At 37.7% G+C, this 24,529-nt stretch overlaps 2 protein-coding genes across 5 annotated transcripts in view; both read left to right on the plus strand.

Annotated features, from left to right (window-relative positions):
- Window positions 1–3,850: 3,850 nt before the first annotated feature.
- LOC139934921 (heterogeneous nuclear ribonucleoprotein C-like) lies at window positions 3,851–17,856 on the plus strand. 3 transcript variants are annotated; one of them, XM_071929346.1, is made up of 6 exons: window positions 3,851–3,943; window positions 6,830–6,948; window positions 11,521–11,876; window positions 12,929–13,001; window positions 14,480–14,613; window positions 16,022–17,856. In XM_071929346.1, exons 3-6 carry the CDS (start codon window positions 11,543–11,545, stop codon window positions 16,150–16,152), a joined length of 672 nt encoding a protein of 223 aa, XP_071785447.1. In that variant the 5' UTR covers window positions 3,851–3,943; window positions 6,830–6,948; window positions 11,521–11,542; the 3' UTR covers window positions 16,153–17,856. The 3 variants fall into 3 exon arrangements, with proteins under 3 accessions (XP_071785447.1, XP_071785446.1, XP_071785448.1); XM_071929345.1 differs by having other exon boundaries at window positions 11,526–11,876; XM_071929347.1 differs by having other exon boundaries at window positions 11,526–11,876; window positions 14,483–14,613.
- A 1,223-nt stretch (window positions 17,857–19,079) lies between these two features.
- The window catches only part of LOC139934686 (uncharacterized), a 44,436-nt gene continuing 38,986 nt past the window's right edge, over window positions 19,080–24,529 (plus strand). The window contains exon 1 of one of the 2 annotated variants that reach the window (XM_071929042.1): window positions 19,080–19,193. The gene's annotated coding sequence lies outside the window, so the exon portion shown is untranslated. The remainder of the gene's footprint in view (window positions 19,194–24,529) is intronic. The other variant, XM_071929043.1, reaches the window with a different exon arrangement.

The raw sequence follows: 24,529 nt of genomic DNA on the forward strand, positions 1-24,529 counted from the left end.
ATATTCTCACTGGGTGTATCTCAACATATTATGCTTAAATTAATAACTCTGAGAATGTTGACGAAACTGGTCATCGCACAAAAATACACCCTTGTTGCACAAACTTGTGTGCTTTCAGATGCATGATAAAAGTCTTCAGGCCTGAAGTCTTTTATTATTTGAGTGAGAATTTACTTCTTTCTCCTTATACTTCAGAGGGAGCCGCTCCTTACACTCCTGGTCGTTACCAGGTAAGTTTTATGCTAACAATTATTTTGCGTAATGACCATTAGTGTCCAGTGTCTTTAACGGTAAGATTTGTTGGAAAGGAACCTAATGATGCCAGGCAAAATCATAACGTTTTAAAGGAACACGTTGCCTTTGGTCTTTGAAAAGCATTTGTAACCGTTTGTTATAAAAATGCATGAGTAGAAAGATGTTGTAAAAGTAGAATACAATGATCCACACAAACATGCCTTGAAATTGCTAGGTTTTCCTTTTACCTCGTCGACTTACACGGTCGGCCATTTATGGATAAATGGCTGAAGGTGTTGGCTCACAAAGTAAAAGGAAAACCACGCAATTTCGTGGTAAATTTGTGTGGATCATTGTATTCTACTTTTAAAACATCTTTCCAACCATCTGCATTTTATAACGAATGGTTACAAACGCTTTTTGTAGACCAACTCATCCGATCCAAGGCAATGTGTTCCTTCAATGATGATGTTTTTTTATGTTGACAGCGTACCTTCATATGAGGCCATTCGGGACAAGTTACCTGTGTCGTTATGTAAAGTTGTAAAGCATTTGTTTGAAAGGAACCAAGCTCAAATTTGAAACAGAGATAAATGAACTTCCTGTGGGCACATAAAGGTGTTTTGTTAAATTGTCACGTAGTAAAATAAAGGGGCGAAGGTGATGTTTTTGTCGACTATAAATGGTTTTGACTGGCATTCATAGATAAGCAATAAAAGTGTGTGATTATGAAAGATCTTTAGAAAATATAAAAAAAAACAGTTTTTAATTGTATGTTTATAAAAACCTCATCAGTATTTTATCTATATTTACATGTACTGTAAAAAAAAAATTGTACACAAATGTAAATCTTAACTTTTAATAACATATTGAAATGAATATTATTCGCCGTTATATATACAAATGCTTATATTACGTACTGTAAAGTGTATTTTATTTGTAGATAACTACAAGAATTTAAGATAAATGCATATATAAAGTTTGTATAGAGTGTAAATGCTACCAGTTTTAGTTGGGAATTTGTACATAAAAAGACATCTACAGTAAAGTTTGCATTGTCTAAATTTATAGAACTATTGTAACATTTAGCATGAATGTAACTTGACATTTATATCCTTTAAGTTTCAAATTTTAATTTTTGTTGAACTTTTTAAGTGTTGACTTTTGTTTTATACACTGTTGAGACAAGTGACGTTTGAAGGTGTAAAAATAGCAAGAATTTCAATTCAGGAGGGAAGGGTAGAGTTGGAGCTTTTTGGCCTGATGCTTCGTCTTTTGAAAGGGCAAGGGCACCAAGGCATATTCTCCTTGGTAAAGGGCACACTGGGATGAAAATTTTAAATTTCTACTGGAGCATTTCAAGTGCACAAAGGCATTGACCAGGGGGCATGGAGGCAATTGCCTTCAGTGCCTTCATGAAGTATCTGGCCTGAACTTTGAAGGGTAGAAGTAAATTATCCAATTCTTAAATCTGGAGTGTCAAACAATTTCATTGTTTATTATCAAAAGTGAAACATTTATCTTTTAGTGACCTTTGACCTGTAGCTCAGTACTGTACATGCTTGAGTTCTAGTTCAAATCCCGTAGGTATAAAGGAAAAATATAATGATTGGTTTATATGTGAATTGTGTGTAGGAACATCTTTTAGGTGAACATTATCCGGCAAGTAGAGATGCTTTCGTTCAAATAATTGTTGTATATTTATTTCCAAATCCAACTGTACTTCTTCAAGAAATCCCTAATAATGCTTTTTCACCCCTGCCCCATTTAAGTAGGTGTAACCAAAGTGAGGCTGGAAGGTGAACTAGTCTGGTCCAGTTTTGGTATGCATTAGTTATAATGCACACAGGGGACTAGACATAGATAGTGTCAGTATGGTAAAGGTATATTGGGGGGAAATATGGTTGTATGAATCTTTTGAAGTTGATTATTTGAAAAAGGTTTTAATTTAACCATTTTTCTGACCTTTCAGTATGTAACTTCCTTGTGCATGAGACAGGATTTTGTTTCCACAAAATAAAGAAAATATTTCTATGTTCATGTTTATTTGCACACAAAAATCATTGATATATTCAAAATATTTGTTTCTTCAATAAATCAATGAAAGGTTTGAATTTGTATGCCATTGACTCATCATTGTTAATATCAAAATTGGTTGTCTGCGCAATACAAAGTGTTTGTTGTTGATTAATCTGGAAACATAAGAATCACTTAAGGTAAATTCTGTTTTGGTCTTTTTTTTCTCAGCCCAATTCTAAATTTTCATGACACTATATAAATGTTACTTTAAAGACACTGGACACTATTGGTTATTGTCAAAGACCATGAAAATTTGAGCTCAATTGGTCGTCAAAGTCGGGAGATAATAAAGAAAAACACCCTTGTCACATGAAGTTGTGTGCTTTAAGACGGTTTATTTCGAGACCTCAAATTCTAAATCCGAGGTCTTGAAATCAAATTAGTGAAAAATTACATCTCAAAAAGTATAGTATGTCACTTCAGAGGGAGCCGTTTCTTACAATATTTTATACTGTCAACCTCTCCCCATTACTCGTCACCAAGTAAGGTTTTATGCTAACATTTATTTTGAGTAATTACCAATAGTGTCCACTGCCTCATCAGTAATACTACTTAGTTGTATGTGTTTAAATCAAACAATCATGTAGGCCTACAGAAATTTTGGCCATGTCATACAGCTTTTGATTTGCACATTGTACGAGTGAGTACATCTGTAATATAATTTTCTAACCCCAAATAACTATGGGTTTCTTAAGAGCCTTTGGTTAGGAATTGTGCAAACAAAATAAGCAGGATTCTCGTCACAAATAGTACATTTTGAAAAGATATTTTCCCTGGTTACCTGATTCTGGTGAACAGAAATGATTTGTGCTTTGTCACTTTTTGTGCTTATAAGCCCCTTGTTCTATGAACTGGACATCAGGCCACAAAAAATATTTAATTGAATTTGATTATCCACTGGCAAGTTAGATAGGCCTACGTGTGGTCAATTTGCTTAGCGCAGAAAGCTCCCCCTTTTTATTGTATGTCTGAGTTATTGGCTATAGGGCTATAGCCTAGGGCTTTATTATTAGGTGAACCATGGAGGAACAATTTCCATGAGTGAACACAGTCAAACGAGAGAGCCCCCTCCCCCCGCACTCCGCATCAGAACACTTACCCCCCCCCCCCCAAAAAAAAAAAAGTGATATAGAAAACATACGGCTGGATTGGCTGGACACAAGTACCCCACACCACTCATTTCCAATAACAAGAGGAAAGTTAGGGCCTCTATAAAATTCTTTATATTTTTTTTCTTCTCTGTGAAAGTGAAATTGAACTGGCGATTTTTGTTATAATTGTTTTTTTTGTTTTTGTTTTTGTTTTATTACATTTAAAAAAAAAATAAATCAATATAGGCTCTTACAGATCTCTGTTTTCTTCCTTGTAGCCCTATACCTAGAGTGGCTTTTAGCCTTGTTTTGGGCGACTTGCATAAAAACAAAAATTAAAAGAATACTATTGTTTATGTAAGCGTATTTTATTTGGTAGTGGCTTCCCCCTGTTTCAGTCTAGCCTGTTAAACTCACGCATGCGCAAAGTGAATGCTACAATGCGTCATTCTTTCGCGACTGTCCTGGATCAACGGCGTGGTTCGTCTGGCGTTCATCGGGAAATTTGAAGTTCAAAATATTGTTTAATTTAGTCGCCGGTGAGTCAATTTATACATCAGCGGAATTTGGAATTATTAGTGCATAAACAGATCTGTATTGGTAGTTAAAATGGTGTATTTTAACATGGTAAATTTAGTGGTGAAGATCATGTCAGTTTAGAAATAACAACGAAGTGCAGAAGAGAGATGGTTTATCTAGCGCCCTCTCGCGTTTTGCAAGGATATTGTATACAATTCGTACAATTTAAGCTTTTAGTTTTATCAATTAAATGGGTTTGGAAAAGTTTCCTAGCTTTTAGTTTTATCGGAAAAGTTTCCGTATGGTGCCACCACTTTTTCATTCGATATGAAATAATATAGCATCTAATTTACCTCGATGAGAATGAGATAGGCCTATCCCTTTTTGTTTTAAAATGAGTGAATTAAAAATTTAAGTGGTGGCATCATATGGAAAGTTAGGCCGTGTCTGAACTGGCAACTTCGGCTACAGCTACGTCTAGATCAGCGTGTCTGTCAGTGTTGAAGAATAGCAGACGTGCGCGCCCTAGCCGTAGCTGTAGCTCTAATTAATTTACCTCAATGAGAAATCCCTTTTTGTAAAAATGAAAAGTTTTTAGGAAGTTAAACTAAACATGCTAAAGTAGATTAAAATTAAATTAAAATAAATATGCACTTATAATGTTGAATCTACCTGGTTTTCAGGCTTTGTGCTGACTGCTGTGTTGGTGCTTAGTTTATTTTAAATGGACATTTAAAAGATTTCTTAACTTGCGCTATAGCATGGCCCAGAGTTTCAGAGTTTGAAATAAACAATGCACCACCTTAACATACACAGGAGATTCTTGTGGCACATTTTACGTCCTAGTTCATTGTGATGATTGTAACCCTACATTGTACAACTACATTTACTGTGAAAGTGCTGTCCTACCTGTACTAACTTCAGTTATACAGGCACCAAGGCAAATAGTTGCGATATAACGTAACCCTCCTCCCGATGACGGGATGAGGATTACGTTATCAAACTACAAGGCAAATGACCTGGGAAGAAGGAAAGTTGTGCCTCTTGCCTTCTTGAAGTTGATTGAAGTATCTCAGGACTGCAGTTTTCGGTGACACAAAAGATTGGTTTAACTTTTCCTGTAACCGTTTTTTATGACATGCGTATGGTTAGAAAGGTTTATTAAAAAGTAAAATATACTGATCCACACAAATATGCCTCAAAATTGCACGGTTATCCTTATACCTCGTCGACTTACACTGTCGGCCATTTATGGGAGTCAAAATTTGACTCCCATAAATAGCTGACACTGATAGTTCAAGACGTAAAAGGATAACCGAGCAATTTTGAGTGATACTTGTGTGGATCATTATATTTTACTTTTAAAACATCTTTCTAACCGTAAGTATTTCATAACAAACGGTTTCAAACGCTTTAAATAGACCAACTCGTCCGATCAAAGGCAACAAGTTCCTTTAATAAGTGTTTAATACTAATGCTAGTATGACCACTCTGTTAAAAATTTCATATTTATTTTTAACCTATCTAAGGTATAACAAAGGATTTGTAAGGATAAGAAACATCGTTCATCTAAGTCTGAAAGTTGAATGACATGAAAATCAAACTATGAAAATATTTCTCTCTGAAATGAAGTTATATTTTTATATTTGATAAAAAAAAACAATAGCTGATGTTTGCTGTTACAACAACATTTAAGACCTATTTTGTTTACGTGCTGATTTTTTATATTTTTTTATACTATTTTCTCCTGGCTCGTACACAAATCTATTGTTTATAATTTCATGTCTGGTTGTAAATCACACAAAGTATGAACGCTATTTTTTTCCCTTTTTTTTCGACTGATCCTATATTATACCTTTAATTAAAGGGAAGGTACACGTTTGGCCATTACCCAAAACAAATATTAACTTAAAAACTGACTTGGTAACGAGCATTGGAGAGCTGTTGATAGTATATAACATTGTGAGAAACAGCTCCCTCTGAAGAAGCATAAGTTTTGAGAAAGAGGTAATTTCTCACTAAAATTATAAAAGACTTCTAGCTAGAAGTCTTTTTTTACTGTCTGAAAGCACACAAATTCGTCCAGCATGGGTGTTTTTTCTTTCATCATTTTCTCCCAACACCGATGACCAATTGAGCTCAAACTTTCACAGGTTTGTTATTTTTTGCATATGTTGAGATACACCCAGTGAGAACACTGGTCTTTGACATCTACCAATATTGTACCTTCCCTTTAATGAGTTGTGTTTGAAATAATAATAATAAGAATATTTATTTTATGTCAACGTACTTGCAATAGACCTTATGCACATGATGTCATTTCTGTAGGGCGTCCTCACATAGAGGTCAAAAGGAGGTTGTTCCATGGCCAATCCTTTGCGCCGCGCAGTCTGTATGTTTTGATTGTTTCGTCACCGTTTTACCTCTAAGATGGAGTCTGGATGACGTCAACGCATAAGCTCTATTTGTAGAACAACAACACTCCCGGACTGTAACGACTTCAAATACAAACCTCGGCTTGCAGATGGTTTGCATTGTTATTTGAAAGTATGAATGTATGAAGTATGAATGATCTGATTAAAACATATGAAAACTTGTACAAAATGTTTCCTCTTGCTCTTTAATTGTGTATTGGTGAAGTGAAAAAGATGGGTAATACTTCACTTTAACATTGGAAAAGTCTGTGTAATAACTACAATGTATCAACAGTTATTTTTTTCATTTTCTGATGGTTGGACTGCATATTTTGACCAGAACACGTATTGCTGTAAATCGTTGATCCTACTTGCAGAAGATGAATTCTTAAAATGTAGTGCATTTGAAAAACTTTTTTACCAATTTCTATTTTTAAAGTGACTCGTATTTTAAATGCCCTTTTTGCTTTTTTCATTTTTTGACACTTGCAGTTTTGGTGTTTTTTCAATATCGTCGTGACATTTTTCTGCGACATTTTTGGGGCGACGTTTTTGGAGTGATTTTTGAAGACCTTTTTGCTGACATTTTTGACTTCATTTTAAAACACACGGTGAGTACTTTTTGATTTTTTTTTCTGGCACAAACTCAAGAAGTGCTGCGACTGCGACTGAGGCGTAGCAGGGTTTGCCCTTCAATTTTTCGGTGACGAGCCGGTGGGACTAGTGGCTTGTCATTTCACGGGTCCATGGATCTTCACTAAAACAGCACATTGTAAATGACCTGATGGATCAATTGGAGAGAATGTTGACCCAATCCTTTAATGTTGACTTGCAATACGCTAGTGAACAACCAAGGAAGAACAGTGAAATTGGTTTTGTTTCTTCCTTTTTTTTAATTTTCTAATTCAGACTTTCCTGGACCAAATCCAGCATAGACTACTGAAATAGCGTAAATGTTTTGGTTGAAAAAATTGTCATAAAATGCATCCACTCGTTGAAAGCTGGTGTATAGACCCCTTGCACGCGCCTGTCCTTTCTGCCATTTTGGATTTTCAAAATGTCCACCAAGAATTTGACTCTAGAGATGGGTATACGCATTGTGCAAGTGTGTCCAGCTTTGCGCTAGGGTCAGTAATTCAAGATGCAGTCAGCTTCAGAGATTTCTAAATTGGTGAATTGCTTCTGTTAAATATTCAGTTGATTTGTTTTTGGAAGCAACTGTGTTTACAAAAAGCTGTTTGGGGTAGGAAACATCTGTATTCATGTTCTTTTCTCCAAAGTTGAAATCGGATGACGTCAACAAGTTACCTTGGGGGTGGGGGTAACCACACCTTTTATGTGATGAGGGGTATTCTTAAAGAGATATGCTGCCTTCGGATTGGGTGCTTTGGGTCAAAAGTAGCGTCCATCTTACAAAACAAATTTGCATTGGATTGGAAGATATTTTGTAAATGGAACAATTAGTAGCCTATACCTCACATCGTACATCTTGTTGGTTTCCTTTAACTTTTTGAATTACAACGGGCTGTCATTTTGTAAAAGAAAATTTTTGACTCTCACAAAATGGGCAAACCACACAATTCTAAGGGATATTTGTGTGAGTCCTCATACTGTTAAAACATCTTTCCAACAATATTTATTTCAAAGCAAACACTTTCATAGTCCAAAGCGCCCAATCCAAGGGAAACGTATTCCTTTAAAAAGGGGGTTATTGACCCCATTCAACGTCGCACAAGACCAAACTGTGGAGAGACCCATTTTTGGAGTCGAGTTGCCCTAAGTGGTTGTTACATGTACATCGTGTATAATACATTGGTCAGTCACTCTCCAAATGGTGCAACCAAAAAAATAATGTTTGTAATGATGACCAGGCCCTGAATTTAATTTGTTAACATGTTGAAAGGGCAAGGCCATTTTCATTTCGCAAAGGGCGCTCTTCCATTGGAAAATCTTTAACACAATGGGACACTTCAAAGGGGCAACTGGGGCCATGGCCTACAACGTGTTATTCCAGGCCTGGATGACTGAGTTTATTGGCACAGTAAGGGCCTTGTCACACACTAGGCTACTTTTGGAGGCAACCTCGCCAACTGCAGTGCATGCTACAGGACCACTTCAGCAGCACATGAGTAATTTTTATAACTAAAGCCCTTTTTACCAACAACGTCAGACTAGGGTCCTTGGTCTCCAAAGCCAGTTGTCTTGACCAAGGACGTTGGTCAAACTCTAACAGGAACTTTCACATGGCGCAGAAACCAACATCCCATGTCTCAGAACATTCGTATTTTGTGATGCTAAAGGTCAACATTGAAAACTTGTTCTCTTGAAGGAGTCGTGCACACGCTCAAAGGTTTAACGTTATAATATAACGGGGTTGAACATCTTGATTTTCTTGCACCATGTGTTTCTTCTTGCGTGCATGCGTGGTAGCTCCAGCCACACCAGGCTCCTTCGTTACGCAAGCAATTTCCATTCACACAGCACACACGGACGATCGTGGTATAATTTTCACAATGTTGTGTTTTTAAGACGGAGGTCTGGACCTTGGTCTTAAAAAGACCAGGGACCCGTGCCTATTTAAGCAGAGGTACCTTTCACACGATGTGGATTAAACAACGTTGTGTTCTTAAGACCAAGGACCCCCTGCTTATTTTCCTCGTGTGAAAAGGCCTTTTGGCTTACATCCAACAAGAAAAATATAAGCGTGACTCGATTGATGAGTCATGGGTGGACCGGTAGCTTCTGAGTTTTGATCAACGAATTCCTGAGAGTGCAACGGACGAAAAGTATCTTTCTAATAATTGGAGACCAAATCAACCCAAAACACTTGAATGGAAAAGCAAAAACATAATTCTCCCATGAGGTGAAAGAGAGCAGCTACTGGTTAATTTAAATCCAAAAGCAAAAGTGTACCCCCAATTTTGTTGTAATTTAGTGAGCATTGGTTTTGGGCATTAAAAGCAGGACACTATTGGTAATTGTCAAAGACTAGCCTTCATAGTTGGTGTATCTCAACATATGCATAAAATAACTAACCTGTGAAAGTTTGAGCTCAATCGGTCATCGAACTTGCAAGATATGAATGAAAGAAAAAACACCCTTGTCACACGAAGGTGATTGTTTAGATGGTTGATTTCGAGACATCAAGTTCTAAATCTGAGGTCTCGAAATCAAATTCTTTGAAAATTACCTCTTTCTCGGAAACTATGGCACTTCAGAGGGTGCCGTTTCTCACAATGTTTTAAACCATCACCAAGAAAGGTTTTATGCTAATAATTATTTTGAGTAATTACCAATAGTGTCCACTGCCTTTAGTGGTAGCAAATTAAATTTGTTACACATTTCAGCCTAGATCAACAAAAAAGACTTTGGATCGGAGAATCATTGGCCGACCCATCATTCCAGGAAACCTCAATACTAAGATTTTAAAATAGATAGTTGAGACCTACATCAACGTCATCCTGGCCAGTGAACCTTGTATCCCTGGGAAATATAGGGAGCGCCTCAAAAGTCGGGCATGTTCTTGAGATGAAAAAAAAACAAATCTTTTTAGTTTGTTGGACTACTAGAACTTTCTGCTGGACAACAACATTGAGCCCAATTTGTAGGCAATCCTAAACAAGTGGATCGAGGGCTAGCATTTTATTCTAACGAAGCTTTTGGGCAGGGGTCGATTTCACAAAGAGTTGGGACTTGTCTTACTCTTATTTCAAGTGAGGAAGAGTAACTCATCCTAACTTAGGATTAATCTTAAGGTCTGCATGCTATAGTGCAGGGTTGGAACTCGTCCTAAGTCCCAAGATTAATCTTAAGTTACAAAGAGTTTTGTGAAATCGACCCCTGTCTAACCACTGGAATACCACTTGAAACTTTCTTACCGGACCATTGGAACTTAAGATGCTCCAATATTTAAAGGCAGTGGACACTATTGGTAATTACTCAAAATAATTATTAGCATAAAACCTTACTTGGTAATGTGTAATGGGGAGAGGTTGATAGCATAAAACATTGTGAGAAACGGCTCCCTCTGAAGTAACGTAGTTTGAGAAAGAAGTAATTTTCCATGAATTTGATTTTGAGACCTCAAAATTAGATTTTGGGGTCTTCAAATCAAATCCAAAATCCAAAATCAAGCATCTGAAAGCACACAACTTCATGTGACGAGGGTGTTTTTTCTTTCAAAGTTAACTCGCAACTTCGACCACCAATTGAGCTCGAACTTTCACAGGTTTGTTAGATTATTCATATGTTGAGATACACCAATAATTTGAATAGAGAAGTCTGGTCTTTGTTTACCAATAGTGTCCAGTGTCTTTAAAGGGATTTTGCTCTGGAAGTTTTGGTTTCATGCAAAGTGTGTTCAAGATTCAATTCAATTAAAAAGCATCAACACAAAAATTACCTCAAAAGTTTCTTCCCATCATTCTTTGGTGGTCTCTTCACGAAAAGGTGAGTACATTCTCAAATGTTGTGTTGTTAGCACATTTTTTTGCAGACATGGTTATTTGAATTCCCATCTTAAAGCATCTTTATGGATACATCCTCTTGTTGTCACCTTCCCCCCCCCACACACACACACACACACACCCGCACACCCCCATAGCATATCTGTCTCCCAAAACACACATTAATAAAACAAAATTGACAAGATTATAAAAAAGTGGGGGAAACAAAACCTTCCGAGGCAATTTACTTGAAAAAATCCTCTGTTGTCCGGGGTCCACTTTCAGAAGCAAATGGTGGTGTTGATTTCTGCCCCCCCCCCCCCCACACCATCCCCTACCCCCACACCATATCTTTCTCTCGAAACAAAACATATCAATAACAATTTTTGAAAAGGATTTTTTAAAAAGTGGGGGAAACAAAACCTTCCGAGGCAATTTACTTGAAAAAAATCCTTTGTTGTCCGGGGTCCACTTTCAGAAGCAAATGTTGGTGTTGATTTCTTGCCCATCCCCCACCCCCCACACCATATCTTTCCCCGAAACAAAACGAATTAATAACAATTTTTGAAAAGGATTTTTAAAAAGTGGGAGAAACAACCTTCCAAGGTAATTAACTTGAACAATTTCCCTTGTTGTCTGGGGTCCACTTTCAGAAGCAAATGTTGGTGTTGATTTCTGCAGGAGAAACACAGCATTAAGGAAACTTTGATTTGATTTATCTGTTGTCATTTTGTCCAGAACAGCTCCCCCTTTCTCAATCATGAACCGATTCTACGGCGGCGGCGGCGGCAGTCCAGGCCTGGGGTTCAACCAACAACACTTCAATCGATTCCACTCGCCTCGACAGGTGTCCAACATCAGCAACAACACAAACAGCAACGACCAACAGGCCAGAGAATCCAGACTTTTCTGCGGCAACTTGAACCCTGAGTTTGTCTGTCAGCAGGAACTAGAGGAGATCTTCTGTCGACACGGCACCCTTCTTGGTATCTCCTTGCACAAGGGGTACGCATTCATTCAATTCTCCAATAAGGAAGAAGCACGCAAAGCTGCCCGATTGGAACAGGGAAGAATTCTGTCCTCACAACCAATGGGTAAGTATTCCAAGGTTATGCTTCATTTGACTGATTCCCCTTGCCTGTTACACCACCTCATGCCCTCGATGCATGCTAGCTGCGATTTCATGTAAGTTTCCTTGATTGTCTAAAGGGTATTTCTAAAGTTTTAGCATACCCACTTTAAATCTGTACCAGCCACAAATTGTTCACTTTAAGTTTGCCCCACAATATCCTGGGGTATTATACTACCATGGTATTGGTTATGCATTGTCTGCATCCATTTTGATGACAGTTCTGTGTTTCGACAGCCCTATGTTCCAGCAAACCTACTTTGCGGTAAGCAACTCTTTGCTTACAAAGCTACCTCAAAAAACTTGCTGTTTGAGCAGAAATCGTTGACTAAGCACAGAATACTAGTGGTCGGCAGAGCCTAGCAACTCTTCGCTTACAAAACTACATCAGAAAACTTGCTGGTTGAGTAAAAAGCATTGACTAACTAAGCACAGAATACTGTGATAAAGCAGAGCCATGAAGTTTTTAAGATCAAAGATTGATACTAAATTTGTCTTTGATAACCAGCAGAACTACTCATTTCTAAGTTTAACAGGTTTTTTTGTTTTTTGTTTTTAAAGCCATTGGACACTTTCGGTAAACAGTATTGTCCAAAGGCCCACACTTCGTGTATCACAACTGATATAAAAAATAACAAACCTGGAGAAACTAAGGCTCAATCGGTCATCGGAGTCGGGAGAAAATAATGGGGAAAAACCACCCTTGTTTCCGCACGTTTCGCCGTGTCATGACATGTGTTTAAAATAAATCCGTAATTCTCGACAACGAGAACTGATAATTGTTTAAATGTTTTCTTGAAAAGTAAAGCATTTCATGGAATAATATTTCAAGAGAAGTCTTTCACCATTACCTTCTGTAAACCCTGTAAGTTATTTGTAAATCTGTGAACTTTTTTTTTTTTTTTTTTCTGTGCCGAAAGTGTATAATGGCTTTAAGTGAGCAGTATTGTCAATAATTCAAGGTAATTAATGCGTGGACTAGCTTTCTTGATTCGTAGTATTATTTTGTCCGTACAGATCTGAATATCGTCAGTGATCCAAACCCAAACCGACCAAAAGGTTTCAAGAGAGTGCAGCCAACTTACAACAGGTATGAAAATAACAAATCAAAGCCCCAAATCTCACTACTCTACGTAGTCCTTTTTTTATGTAGCAACTGTTGCAATAAAAAGTGAAAGGTTTATGTATGAATGTGTTAAAGGCAGTGGACACTATTGGTAATTACTCAAAATAATTATCAGCATAAAACCTCATTTGGTAACGAGCAATGGGGAGAGGTTGATAGTATAAAACATTGTGAGAAACGGCTCCCTCTGAAGTGACCTAGTTTTCGAGAAAGAAGTTATTTTCCACGAATTTGATTTTGAGACCTCACGTTTAGAATTTGAGGTCTCGAAATCAAGCATCTGTAAGCACACAACTTCGTGTGCAAGGGTGTTTTTTTATTTCATTCATATCTCGCAACTTTGACAACCAATTGAGCTCAAATTTTCACAGGTTTTTTATTTTATGCATATGTTTGGATACACCAAGTTAGAAGACTGGTCTTTGACAATTACCAATAGTGTTCACTATCTTTAAAAAGGGAAAAACACTAGAACAGGCCTAGTATGCTATGACAAATTTGGAATTGCTATTGCTATTACCACAAAATGGGATTGTTACACTCATCATTGGTAGGGAGCTCTCGTTTTGGACGACAGATGGTTCTGCGATGGTAGGTAGTTTTCAGCCAAACGTTGTCGCTTTCAGCACAATGCAGATTCATCCCAAGTGTTGTAGAAATTGAGGGATGACCGCTCTCAAAACCGACGCATGCGCAGATGACGCCAAACGTCATCATTACCGTTGCAGAACCATGCGTCGTCCAAAATGAAAGCTCCCTTTTATCTGTCCAAAGTGTATAAAAAAATGAGCATGTGATAAATACACAAATTTGGTCGCTAATATTTACCAATTTATTTGTGGCAAATATTAAAACTGGTAGCTTCTTGTATAGTGCTCAAATTTGTCACTCGGTGATGTAACTCAAACATTATTACTCCTGGCCACTGAGTCATTTATTTCATCTCCTAAATCATCTCAGTTCCCTTTGGAGTGTACAAACTGGGCTGCCACAGATGTGATGCACCAAGCTAAATCAATCACATGAACTCTCTCTGCCTTAACAGTTACCTTATTGCCCCCTAGGTGAAGAGAAGTACATGTAATTAAGATTCTTGCTTAAGGATAAAAGTGTCACGACCAAGATATGAACCCGACTCGCTCATGACTCGACCACCAGACACTAAACTGCTTAGCCATGATACGCCACTTGTCTTACTGATATTTATAATTTATTGGTTTATTTCTTTAAAAAAGTTTAAACTAAAAGTATGGCAACCGATAGGTTAAACTGCTCTGGTAAGATACATAACATTTCTTTTTAAAAGTAGCTCGAAGGATGACCACACAATTTGTAACATTTTTGTAACAAGCAAGATATTATGGCTGTGAACATAAACTGCCGTGTACTTGTTTTGATGGCTGTTTACTTGATACAATGTCTTTTTATTTCCCAAATCCTAGCAGTGGTTATGTTGATCCGGCAACCCTCCCCGTCATTCCAGCAGCCAATTCCAGCCCCCACCCTGGTGGACCACCTGCTGCTAAGAAAGTCAGACGCTTTATGGAACAGAGTCAAATGGGCAAAGAAGGAGATGGTAAGTGAAAAAAAAAGGGTTGTAACTCTAAACTGGTGGCCTGTCTTTACCCCGACAGCCACTGGTCTTATAAATCCAATGTTTTCATCATGCAGTTACGCGTAACTACCAGATTTAAATTAACTACCACCCACATTAAAACAGTGTTATGGCACTCAAGGTCAAAGGTAGATTTGGCTGGTAATCGCCTGTGCCTGAGTTCCCTGCTTAGCAATAATAAGCAGGATACCAGTCACAAATTGTATATTGGACCTGGTGTTTTGGCTGGTAAACTTACTCCGGTTAGCATAGTTTTGCTTCTATAGCTTATTTTTGTGCTTAAGCAGCTCTATGAAATTGGGCCCATGCAGGTTCTAAGGGCCTATATCTGACGCTATGCAAGAGCCTAAAAGTTTGACGTCGGTTTGGCAAATTTAACCCTACCCTTCCACCTCTGCTCCTTCCACCTTTCATACCCTCTCGGTAGTAGTACATACCTGAGTTTACAAGAAGAGCATGGTCGGGCAGGGCATGAAATCCAATGTGTCTGTTGCCCTGGTCTTGGCCAAGGTGCCCCTTTAAAATATTTCCAATAGACTTTAAGCTTTTCAAATAAAATAAAAATGCTCTTTGCGCTTCCTCCAACTTTCTCACCCCCTGGGGGTCATACAACCAAAGTCAAACTTTCTGGTTGAAAGGAATGGGAAATAAAATATATCAGGAATTTTGCCTTGATATATTAGTGTCTGCATTTAATTTCTGAAAGGAAATACTAACAGATAAACATAAATCTTTACCTAGTATCTACTTGCCAGGTAGAGTTTGTTTTTAGAGAACTGTCGTTCTTTATTCTATGGAGAAGATTACAGTGCATTTAATTACGATCCTATCAGCTAAAGTAGTAGTCCCAGCCAGATTCCTATACCTTCTGCCCGGGTAGTAGTTAAAAAGCCGGACAGTTCTTTTCATAACCGAGAAGTCTCCAGAACATCCGATAATCTACTACGCGGTAGTAGAACAAAGAAAGACATTTCTCTATTAAGAACAAACTCTACCTCCTGGCAAGTAGATACACACATGGTGTTACCACAAACCAAATATACATTTTTATTTAAGTGGGGAACAATGTTTGCATCTCTAGTTGGACCTTGAAGCCCTGATGTGATAATTTTATTTTCATTTAGTTGCACTTCTGCAGCCGATTTCACGAAACGCTAGGATTAATTCTATCTTGAGTGAGGACGAGTAACCCGTCCTAACTTAGGATGGGTTCAAAGTGCCTGGCGTCTTCAGATACAGAACTTAACTCGTCCTAAGTCCTAAGATTAATCCTTAGTAAGGAATACTTTGGTGTGAAATTGACGGCTGCACTATTTCTTGTGGTTGATTCGTTTACAGTACCATTGTTTTTCTACTTTCAATCCACCAGAGCCATCATCGTGGACATGTGCTTACTGCAAGGAGGTCTGCTCATCCTGCTGGGGGTTGGTCAAACACGTCTCTATGAGCCACCAGACTCGTATCTACCTGGAAGATTCAGAACAGCAGCAAAACGCATAAATATAACCGGCTCTCGATAAATCACTCAATAAATCACTCAATGTCCATTCCCCACTCCCTCCGCTCCATAAAACAAAACAAGAGAAACCCTAAATGACTAAACAAGAATTTAATAACATATGTACATAAGAAAGCAGGCATGCAACTTTTCCTCAGATCAGCCGATTTCCTCTTTTTTAACTCAGTTTTACCATTCAAAATTGAAAAAATACTATACAAATTCATTGAAATTTTGTTATTTCCTCTTTTCGGTGAAGTTACAGTTGCATGCCTGAGAAAGGCCCCCAAGAGCAAGGGGTGGATTTCACGAATTAGGAAGAGTTACTCGTCCAAACTTAGGACTACCCATAGTATTATACATGTATCTCCTAACTCTTTGTGAAATTGACCCCTGGAGACCGAGTATGGTGCCGAGGTTTTTAAAAAAAAACCTTGACCCATTTTGTTCAGTATTATAGTATACCATAACAGTTAAAAACGATTGTGCCAACAATAATGCTGCATAGTGTAATAATAAATCGGATATATCATTTTAGATCAGTTTTGTCTTACTTTCAAGCTGTTGTTGCTGAACGAATTTTCCACTTGCAGTAAATTCTCACATGAAGCTTAATGCAAACTATTGACTAAACTATTGTTTTCAATCCACATAATGAGTGTATACTGTTCAATTATTTTTAATTTAAGCACCTTTTGTGACTGACACAAATCAACAAACTATCTGTTGGTGACTGCTTTGTAATGCTTTGTCATGAAAAAAATACGAATGCCTCCAATTGTCACAGACTCTCACACATAAAGATGTGTAGATTTTATGCGAGTTCCTATTTCGACAAGCTTTTCCTGTGTTTTTGTGTTGAACCATTTCTGATGTGTTAGAATACTAGTATGGTGATATTTCAACAAATTTCTTGAAAAGCTAGTTGCTTGCAAACAAATGAAATAGCCTGTTGCAATTGATAAGAAACTACATCGATAGCTGTATAGGCCCTACTCATAAAAAAATGACGCAGTGCAAGTTTGTACACGTTAAATTCACATGGTATAACAAAAATTAAACTTGCAAAATTGAAAACGTTTTTTTTTTTTTTATGTGTATCTGCTGCTGATAAGGATGGATAATTTACTGGAAATTTCCGTGAAATTTGTTTTATGGGTTCTTTGTGCAAAGTGTGTAGGAACTGGACGGCAGGAAAAAAAACTTTTTCTATCCCTGTACTGAACAACCTCAATCAACCTGGGCCAAAATTCTTAAAGGAGCTAAGCACAAAAAAATAGTATGCTTACCAGAAAAAGGTTACCAGCCAAAGTACCCCCATGTACCATTTGTGACTGGTATCCTGCATATTTTCGCTTATCAGAAAAATTGTCTGCCTTAAAAGTAAGTGTAAAAATACTTAAACGATTGTATGAATTTTGCTTTAGTGTTTCTCAATTTCTGTGAACATGTGTAAAAATATTTTATGGCAAAATGTTGTTTTTCCCCCTTTATTCAATGCACCAGTTTGTCCAATTAACCCAGATGTATAACAAAATCCTTCTGAAACAAAAACTGTTTACCTTTATATTTTTCGTCGACACCTGTCGTAGGGGGGTGTTTTTTTTTTTTAAAGACTTGTTCTTAAGTGTAAATTCAGTAAACACTGTGTACTGTTGTTTAAATGCCTTTAACCAGAACTAGATTAAACTTGGCAGCTTACTATATTTTGGTGTAATCATTGTGTGATTTATTTTTTTAAAAAGTTATGAACAGGTTTTGTTGTATTGGGGTGCAGGTGGGATGTAGATTCAAATCCACATATGGGGGGGGGGGGATCCACAAGGATGCTGGGCTTGTAGCTCAAATTATTTACTGGACCATTTTATTTATAAGACCTGATTCAAATGGAGAGAACAAACTTTATAGTTTTGAACCCCTAAATAGGCCCTAAATGCGGGCGGATAACAAAGTCCAAGATTCCACAAAATGCATAAACGGCTAAAGGCCACAAATCGTTTCAACCAATGTCAAACACACTTTTAACTTATTTTTAATATATGATCTTTGAGATTATTGGGAAAAGTCGTAGTTTGAAATTATGGATTGGTAGGATACTTTGTGGCCCCGGTCTTCTTGCATGTGCCGTGATTATAAGTTCTGTTTTGCTTCGCAACATCGGGGTAAAGAAGCAGCCACAAACTTTTGTTTAAAGATTCTTTCTCCAGTGGGGAAATATTAACATGGGCTGGGAAAGATGATTTTAAAAAAAGGTTGCAATAACTAGAATATTAAGTTTGCATGGGTCTACGCAGTTCTCCGCCTATGTGGGGCATCTGGCATAATCTCCAGGGGACAAGTGTCACATAATTTTTTTATGTGACTTTATAATATATCGCATAGTTATCACTTGAAGCCCTAACAACTTACTATTTACAAGTCATAGTTATTTATTTATTTATTTATTTTGTTCTTCTTTACCCTGGGGAAACCTCTCGGTGAATCCTTTTTTTTTTCAGAGGTTCCCAGCAACTACATACACATTAAAATTTTTAAATTGTATTAATATAAAAATATGTTTATAAAAACATTAATTAATATTAAAAATAGAAAAACAGCCAAATTTAAATTAAGACTATGGACCTATACTAGTTGCGATAACGTAACCCTCCGCCGTCGGCAGGAGGGTTACGTTATCGCAACTAGACCTATACTTACTTCATAAGTAGGGACATAAAGCCATTGTTCCTTCAGCCGCTACTCAATTAGTTTGTTAAAAAATATTAAAGTTCAAAAGAATAACTTTTTAAGGTGTAATGTGAAGCTTCGCCGTGTGGTGGCGCTGTTTTAATGGACAGTGCCGATCAAAACGAGCACGTGTGTACTGTCAGTACTATACAATACGCTGTGTTTACAATGCATGCATTGAACATGCGATGGAAGTATTTAAGTGCAGAACTATAGCGGAACTAAACAGAAACTGTGTGAACTGCTGAATAAATGATAGGACTTCCCGTTTATTAAAGCCCAAGCTAACTCCCTCAATTCCGTGCACTGTAATAATGTAAGTATTTATGATATTTCAGCTACCGACTGTTAATTGTATTTTCTGTAAACATGGTAAATGGACAATGGTAACCTAACAGCACTAGTCCTGCTAGACTTGAGTGCTGCTTTTGACACTGTCGATCACAACATCCTTCTCTCTCGGCTCCAGAATCACCTTGGCATAGAGGACACAGCCCTAGCATGGTGCAAATCGTATCTCTACAATAGAACTCAGCATGTATGTATTGGCACCGCGATATCCGACCCTGTTGTTTTGAACTACTCTGTGCCACAGGGGTCGGTACTCGGCCCGCAGTGGTTTACGCTATACACTTTACCGATTCGTGACATCATCCTGAAATTTAATCTGAATTACCATGTGTACGCAGACGACACTCAGCTATACATCACGTTTAAATCTTCTCAAGAAAACGCCAATGCATCTATTGCAAGACTTGAGAAATGCATCCAAGAGATTCGACGTTGGACACAACAAAACTTCCTGAAGTTAAATGATGATAAGACAGAGTTCCTTCTATTTGGGTCACGTCAACAGTTAACTAAGGTTTCAGTGCCATACATCTCCATCGGTGATGCTCGGATAGCTCCCTCGCTGAAAGCTCGGAACTTAGGGGTTATTTTTGATTCATTGATGACACTTCAGCCACACATCAACAACATTGTTCGTTTATCATCATATCACATCAGGAATATAGGTAAGATTCGCAAGTACTTGGACAAAAGTGCCACTGAAAAGGTCATTCACGCATTTGTTACTTCTCGTCTTGACAACGGCAATGCTCTTCTCTACAGTCTTCCTAACAACCAGATTTCCCGACTTCAACGGCTCCAAAATACTGCTGCTCGCATTGTGACACTGTCTAGAAAATCCTGTTCTATCACCCCCATTCTGAAACAACTACACTGGCTGCCTATCTCTCAACGAATCATCTTCAAGCTGATGCTCATTGTCCACAAAGCTCTTAATGGCAAGGCTCCCCACTATATTTCTGAACTGCTTCACGTTTACACTCCATCAAGGAATCTTCGATCAAGTTCTATGCTTCTCCTCATTGAACCCAAGTCTCGACACTCATGGGGTGACAGGTCTTTTTCTGTAGCCGCGCCACGCATCTGGAACTCTCTACCACTTAATCTTCGATCTTGTGTTTGTACTGCAAAATTCAAGTCTCTTCTCAAAACTTATCTTATGTCACAGGTTTTCAATGACTAATTTTGTTGTGTCTGTTTTTCTTTGTGTTGTGTTTTGTTTTTGTTTTGTTTTTGGTTTTACTGCGCCTTGAACACCCAGCAGGGTGGATATGTGCGCATTACAAGTCTTATTATTATTATTATTATTATGGATTGGGGGAAAGTTTCGAGCATGTCACTTACTAGCCCTGGATGGTAGGACGTCAATCAGTGCTACTGCAACGGAGGAGTCCAACCTGGGCTAGTCACTTACTACACCGTACACGGTACATATGTGCGAAGTCACAAGTGTAGAAAAGTGCATGCTGTCATGGCTGTTGTCTACCGGAGCGGAGGGGGGTATGCCTAGTTCAATTGTTGGTTCATATGGTCCAATATTCAAAATATTAAAAAAATGTATTACATTAATGCAATTGCAGTGTCATGCATGGTCATGGTGTATCGCACATGCAGTACAGGTATGTAGTCCTTGATCTTTGAGACGATAAAAGATAGCGGAACGAACCTCATATAATATTAATTAATCATTAAGTTAAGGGTATGGACCCTAAAATTTTAGCAACAGACATATTAAGGGTACCTCTAGTTGCGATATTGTAACCATCCTGCCGACGGCAGGGTTACGTTATCGCAACTAACTAAAAGGGGTACCCACAATTTAACAATAACAGCCTACTCAAATGAGTTTCGTTCCGCTGTCATCTCCACGAACAGCGGAACGAACCTCAGTTAAGATTGATAGTTCAAGGAGTAAATAGCATCCCTAATCCTGTTTTTTTTCCGTCTGTAACGAGAGAGGAACGAAAGGATTCTGTGATAAGGGCTACTCCTAGAACTATGAAGTTCTATTCTAGGAGTACAATGTTTATTTAGGGATAGCTATTTGAGACTGTGTCTGGAGACAACATCGTAGCACTAGCAATAGCATTGTCCAGTGCCCTGTCAAATGTATGGTAAGATTTTATAAAAGAAGTGCCCCTTGCAAAATGAAAATGGCCTTGCCCGGAAAAGTTTCCGTATGGCGCTCTCACTTTTTCATTCGATATGAAATAATATAGTATCTAATTTACCTCAATGAGATATCCCTTTTTGTAAAAACGAGTGAAAAAGTGGTGGCGCCATACGGAAAGTTATTCTCTTGCCCTTGTAGTAGGGGTAGAAAATTCATTGTGTTGTTATTCAAGTTAATTAATTCCAGGTTCTAGTTAATTGCCCTTTCCTGTTTATATTGTCCCTTCAGCTGTTTTATTGCACCCCTGTACATGTAGTTTGTTATTTCTTAGAAGTCTTTTGTTACATGTTTGTAAACAGTTCTTAATCCTTTGGTAGTGAAGTCACCCATCCAGTGTATTGTATATAATTAAAATCAGATAGCAGCCTGGCAGCGCATGGAGCACATGTGTTCTAGCTCTCTTCTTCAAGTTTTGTTTTTCTTCACCATGTAATTTTGCCATCTTCAAGTGTATTTTCTGCTATTCTGGACTCGGTAAGCATATACTTTCATTTGTTATTGTATAAATATCTTGACAAATTGTAATATTCCTGTGATTCTTTGGAAGTTACTTTTTCTTAAACATTGGATTGCATTTTTTAAAGACCATGTGTTCTTCCTAAACTTGATAGAACTGTATTTTAATCAATTGTATTTCTTGTTGTTTTATTTACACAGGTTTCCTAAAGCCATTTTGATTTTAATTTGTAACTTTTCTTTGGCACTGTGTTTTAGTTTTAATCTGGTTTAACTGTGTTTGGGTTTTAGTTTTACTCTAGTTTAGTTTTGGTTTTTAAGTTTCAGTTAGATATCTTGGTTTAGGTTTGACTGGTTTAATTTAAGGTTTATAAGGAAGAAAGTTTAGATCCTGAGTTTGGTCTAGAGGTTTTTATTGTTTAATACTGCTTTTGTTGATTGATTTATAGTCAATAAAGCTATTTTTTATTTTTGTTGTTGAGAAACCTACATTTTGAGTCACTGTTCCTATTTTTATTTGCATCTCCTCGCGTCTTAGCCCTATCCGATCTTGGTTTCTCTCATTTGTTCAAGCGAGTGCCCCAATAGTTAGCATTTTTATTTAGTTTTATTCATTCTTTTTCTAAGTGTACCCTTTTTCCGGGTTACACCCTCCCAAAGATGGATATTATAGCCCTGAGTCTGTGGTACCTGGCCAGCAATAGACGATATGACCTGTGACGTCACATGTTTACAAAAGAGCTAACTGTCTAATTCTTATCAACTTTTGATATGATGAAAGGGGGCACATCTCAAATCTTGTCGAGCTTTTACTTTCATAAATAATAATAATAATATTTGAGTTTATATAGTGCTTTTTCACGCCCGAACGGGTGTCTCAAAGCGCTTAAAATTATTACCCCCGGTCACTGGGCCTTAATTCACTCCTTACACCATCTCAGCTCCCTGGGGAGTATACAGCCTCGTGCAACAAATGCGCTACTCGGCTAAATCAATCACAAGAACCATCTCTGCCCTCACAGGTACCCATGTACCCCTGGGTGGAGAGAAGCAATAATAGTTACTTAGTGTCTTGCTCAGGGACACAAGTGTCACGACCGGGATTCGAACCCACACTCTGCTGAACAGAATCAGCAGAGCTTGAATTTGGTGCTCTTAACCGCTCGGCCACGACACGTACCCATAACTCTTGGATTTATGTGGAAGTTATGACACAAAATGTAAATTTTTCCATATGACCAGTGCAGTATCTTGCCTGCCAGAATACCCAAATAAGGTACAAGGTCACACTTATTGTAAGCAGAGTTCACATGGTATTTCTACAAACAGAAGAAACCCATCCACCAAATGCTGACCTATATTTCTAGAAGGTGGACAGTATGAAGTGTGGCAGTCAGAGTCTGTGGTACTACCTGTTCGAAGGACGAAAGACAGACCTGTGACTGTACATATGGAATTATGAACTCTAACCCAGTTACTGCATGCAGGCATCTTATCTTTTACAGGCAACTTGGAGGCATGTCATTGGTTGCCTCCAAGTTACCTGTAAAAGATAAGATGCCAATTTTGAATGTTGAGCCTTCTTGGAGATTACCTGGAACTGGTTGACTGTGGGCAATGCCAAGTGCTCTAAATTCATACTTGACCACAGGCCCGAGGCTAGTAATTTTGACCAGGGTCTCGGGTTCGAATCCCACTTGAGTATAATGCCTGCTGTGACATTTTTCACAAAACGTGGGGAAAGTACGAGTATACAGTGCTTACACATCGGTCTTAAAGCCATTGGATCCTTTCGGTACAGAAAAAAAAAAAAAAAGTTCACAGATTTACAAATAACTTACAGGGTTTACAGAAGGTAGTGGTGAAATACTTCTCTTGAAATATTATTCCATGAAATGCTTTACTTTTTGAGAAAAAAGTAAAACAATATCAATTCTCGTTAACGAGAATTACGGGTTTATTTTAAACACATGTCATGACACGGCGAAACGCGCGGAAACAAGGGTGGGTTTTCTCGTTATTTTCTCCCGACTCCGATGACCGATTAAGCCCAAATTTTCACAGGTTTGTTGTTTGATATAGAAGTTGTGATACACGAAGTGTGGGCCTTGGACAATACTGTTTACCGAAAGGGTCCAATGGCTTTAAGGTAAAGTTTTTAAACGATGTAATATGCAAGTTTAGCATTAATTTTAGCATAAAGGCTAGTTTAAAGTCACGACTGGGCAAGTCCAGTGGTCTTGTACTTTGTTTAAAAAAGTGTGACTTTCAACAGTCGCAAAGTGATACATCTCTTCAAATTCTATCGTGTAATGAAGAAAGTTGCCCATTGAATACAAATGAGATATCTTCCTTCAAACTGCTTTAAACTGTGCAGATATGAAACAAAATCTCAATTCTAGTATTGTAAAAACAATTCTGGTCTAGCAAACATTTTGAGCCATATTCACAATGGTTTTGTGGATCCCCCCCCCCTCTAAAAATACTCTAAAGTATTATAATAAATAAATACAAATTTGATCCCTCTTTGTTTGTTGTCTTTTGTTATGACATGGTCCTACAATCCTCCATTGGAGTTAATTAGGTCTGGGTAATTTTTCAGTATACATGTACACCCAAACCAACAGTGAAAAGTCCACCATACATCTCAGAAAAGATATGGAATGTTTTCC

The sequence above is a fragment of the Asterias amurensis genome, chromosome 3 (genome assembly GCF_032118995.1).
Source record: "Asterias amurensis chromosome 3, ASM3211899v1".
In the NCBI taxonomy this organism is placed as follows: domain Eukaryota; kingdom Metazoa; phylum Echinodermata; class Asteroidea; order Forcipulatida; family Asteriidae; genus Asterias; species Asterias amurensis.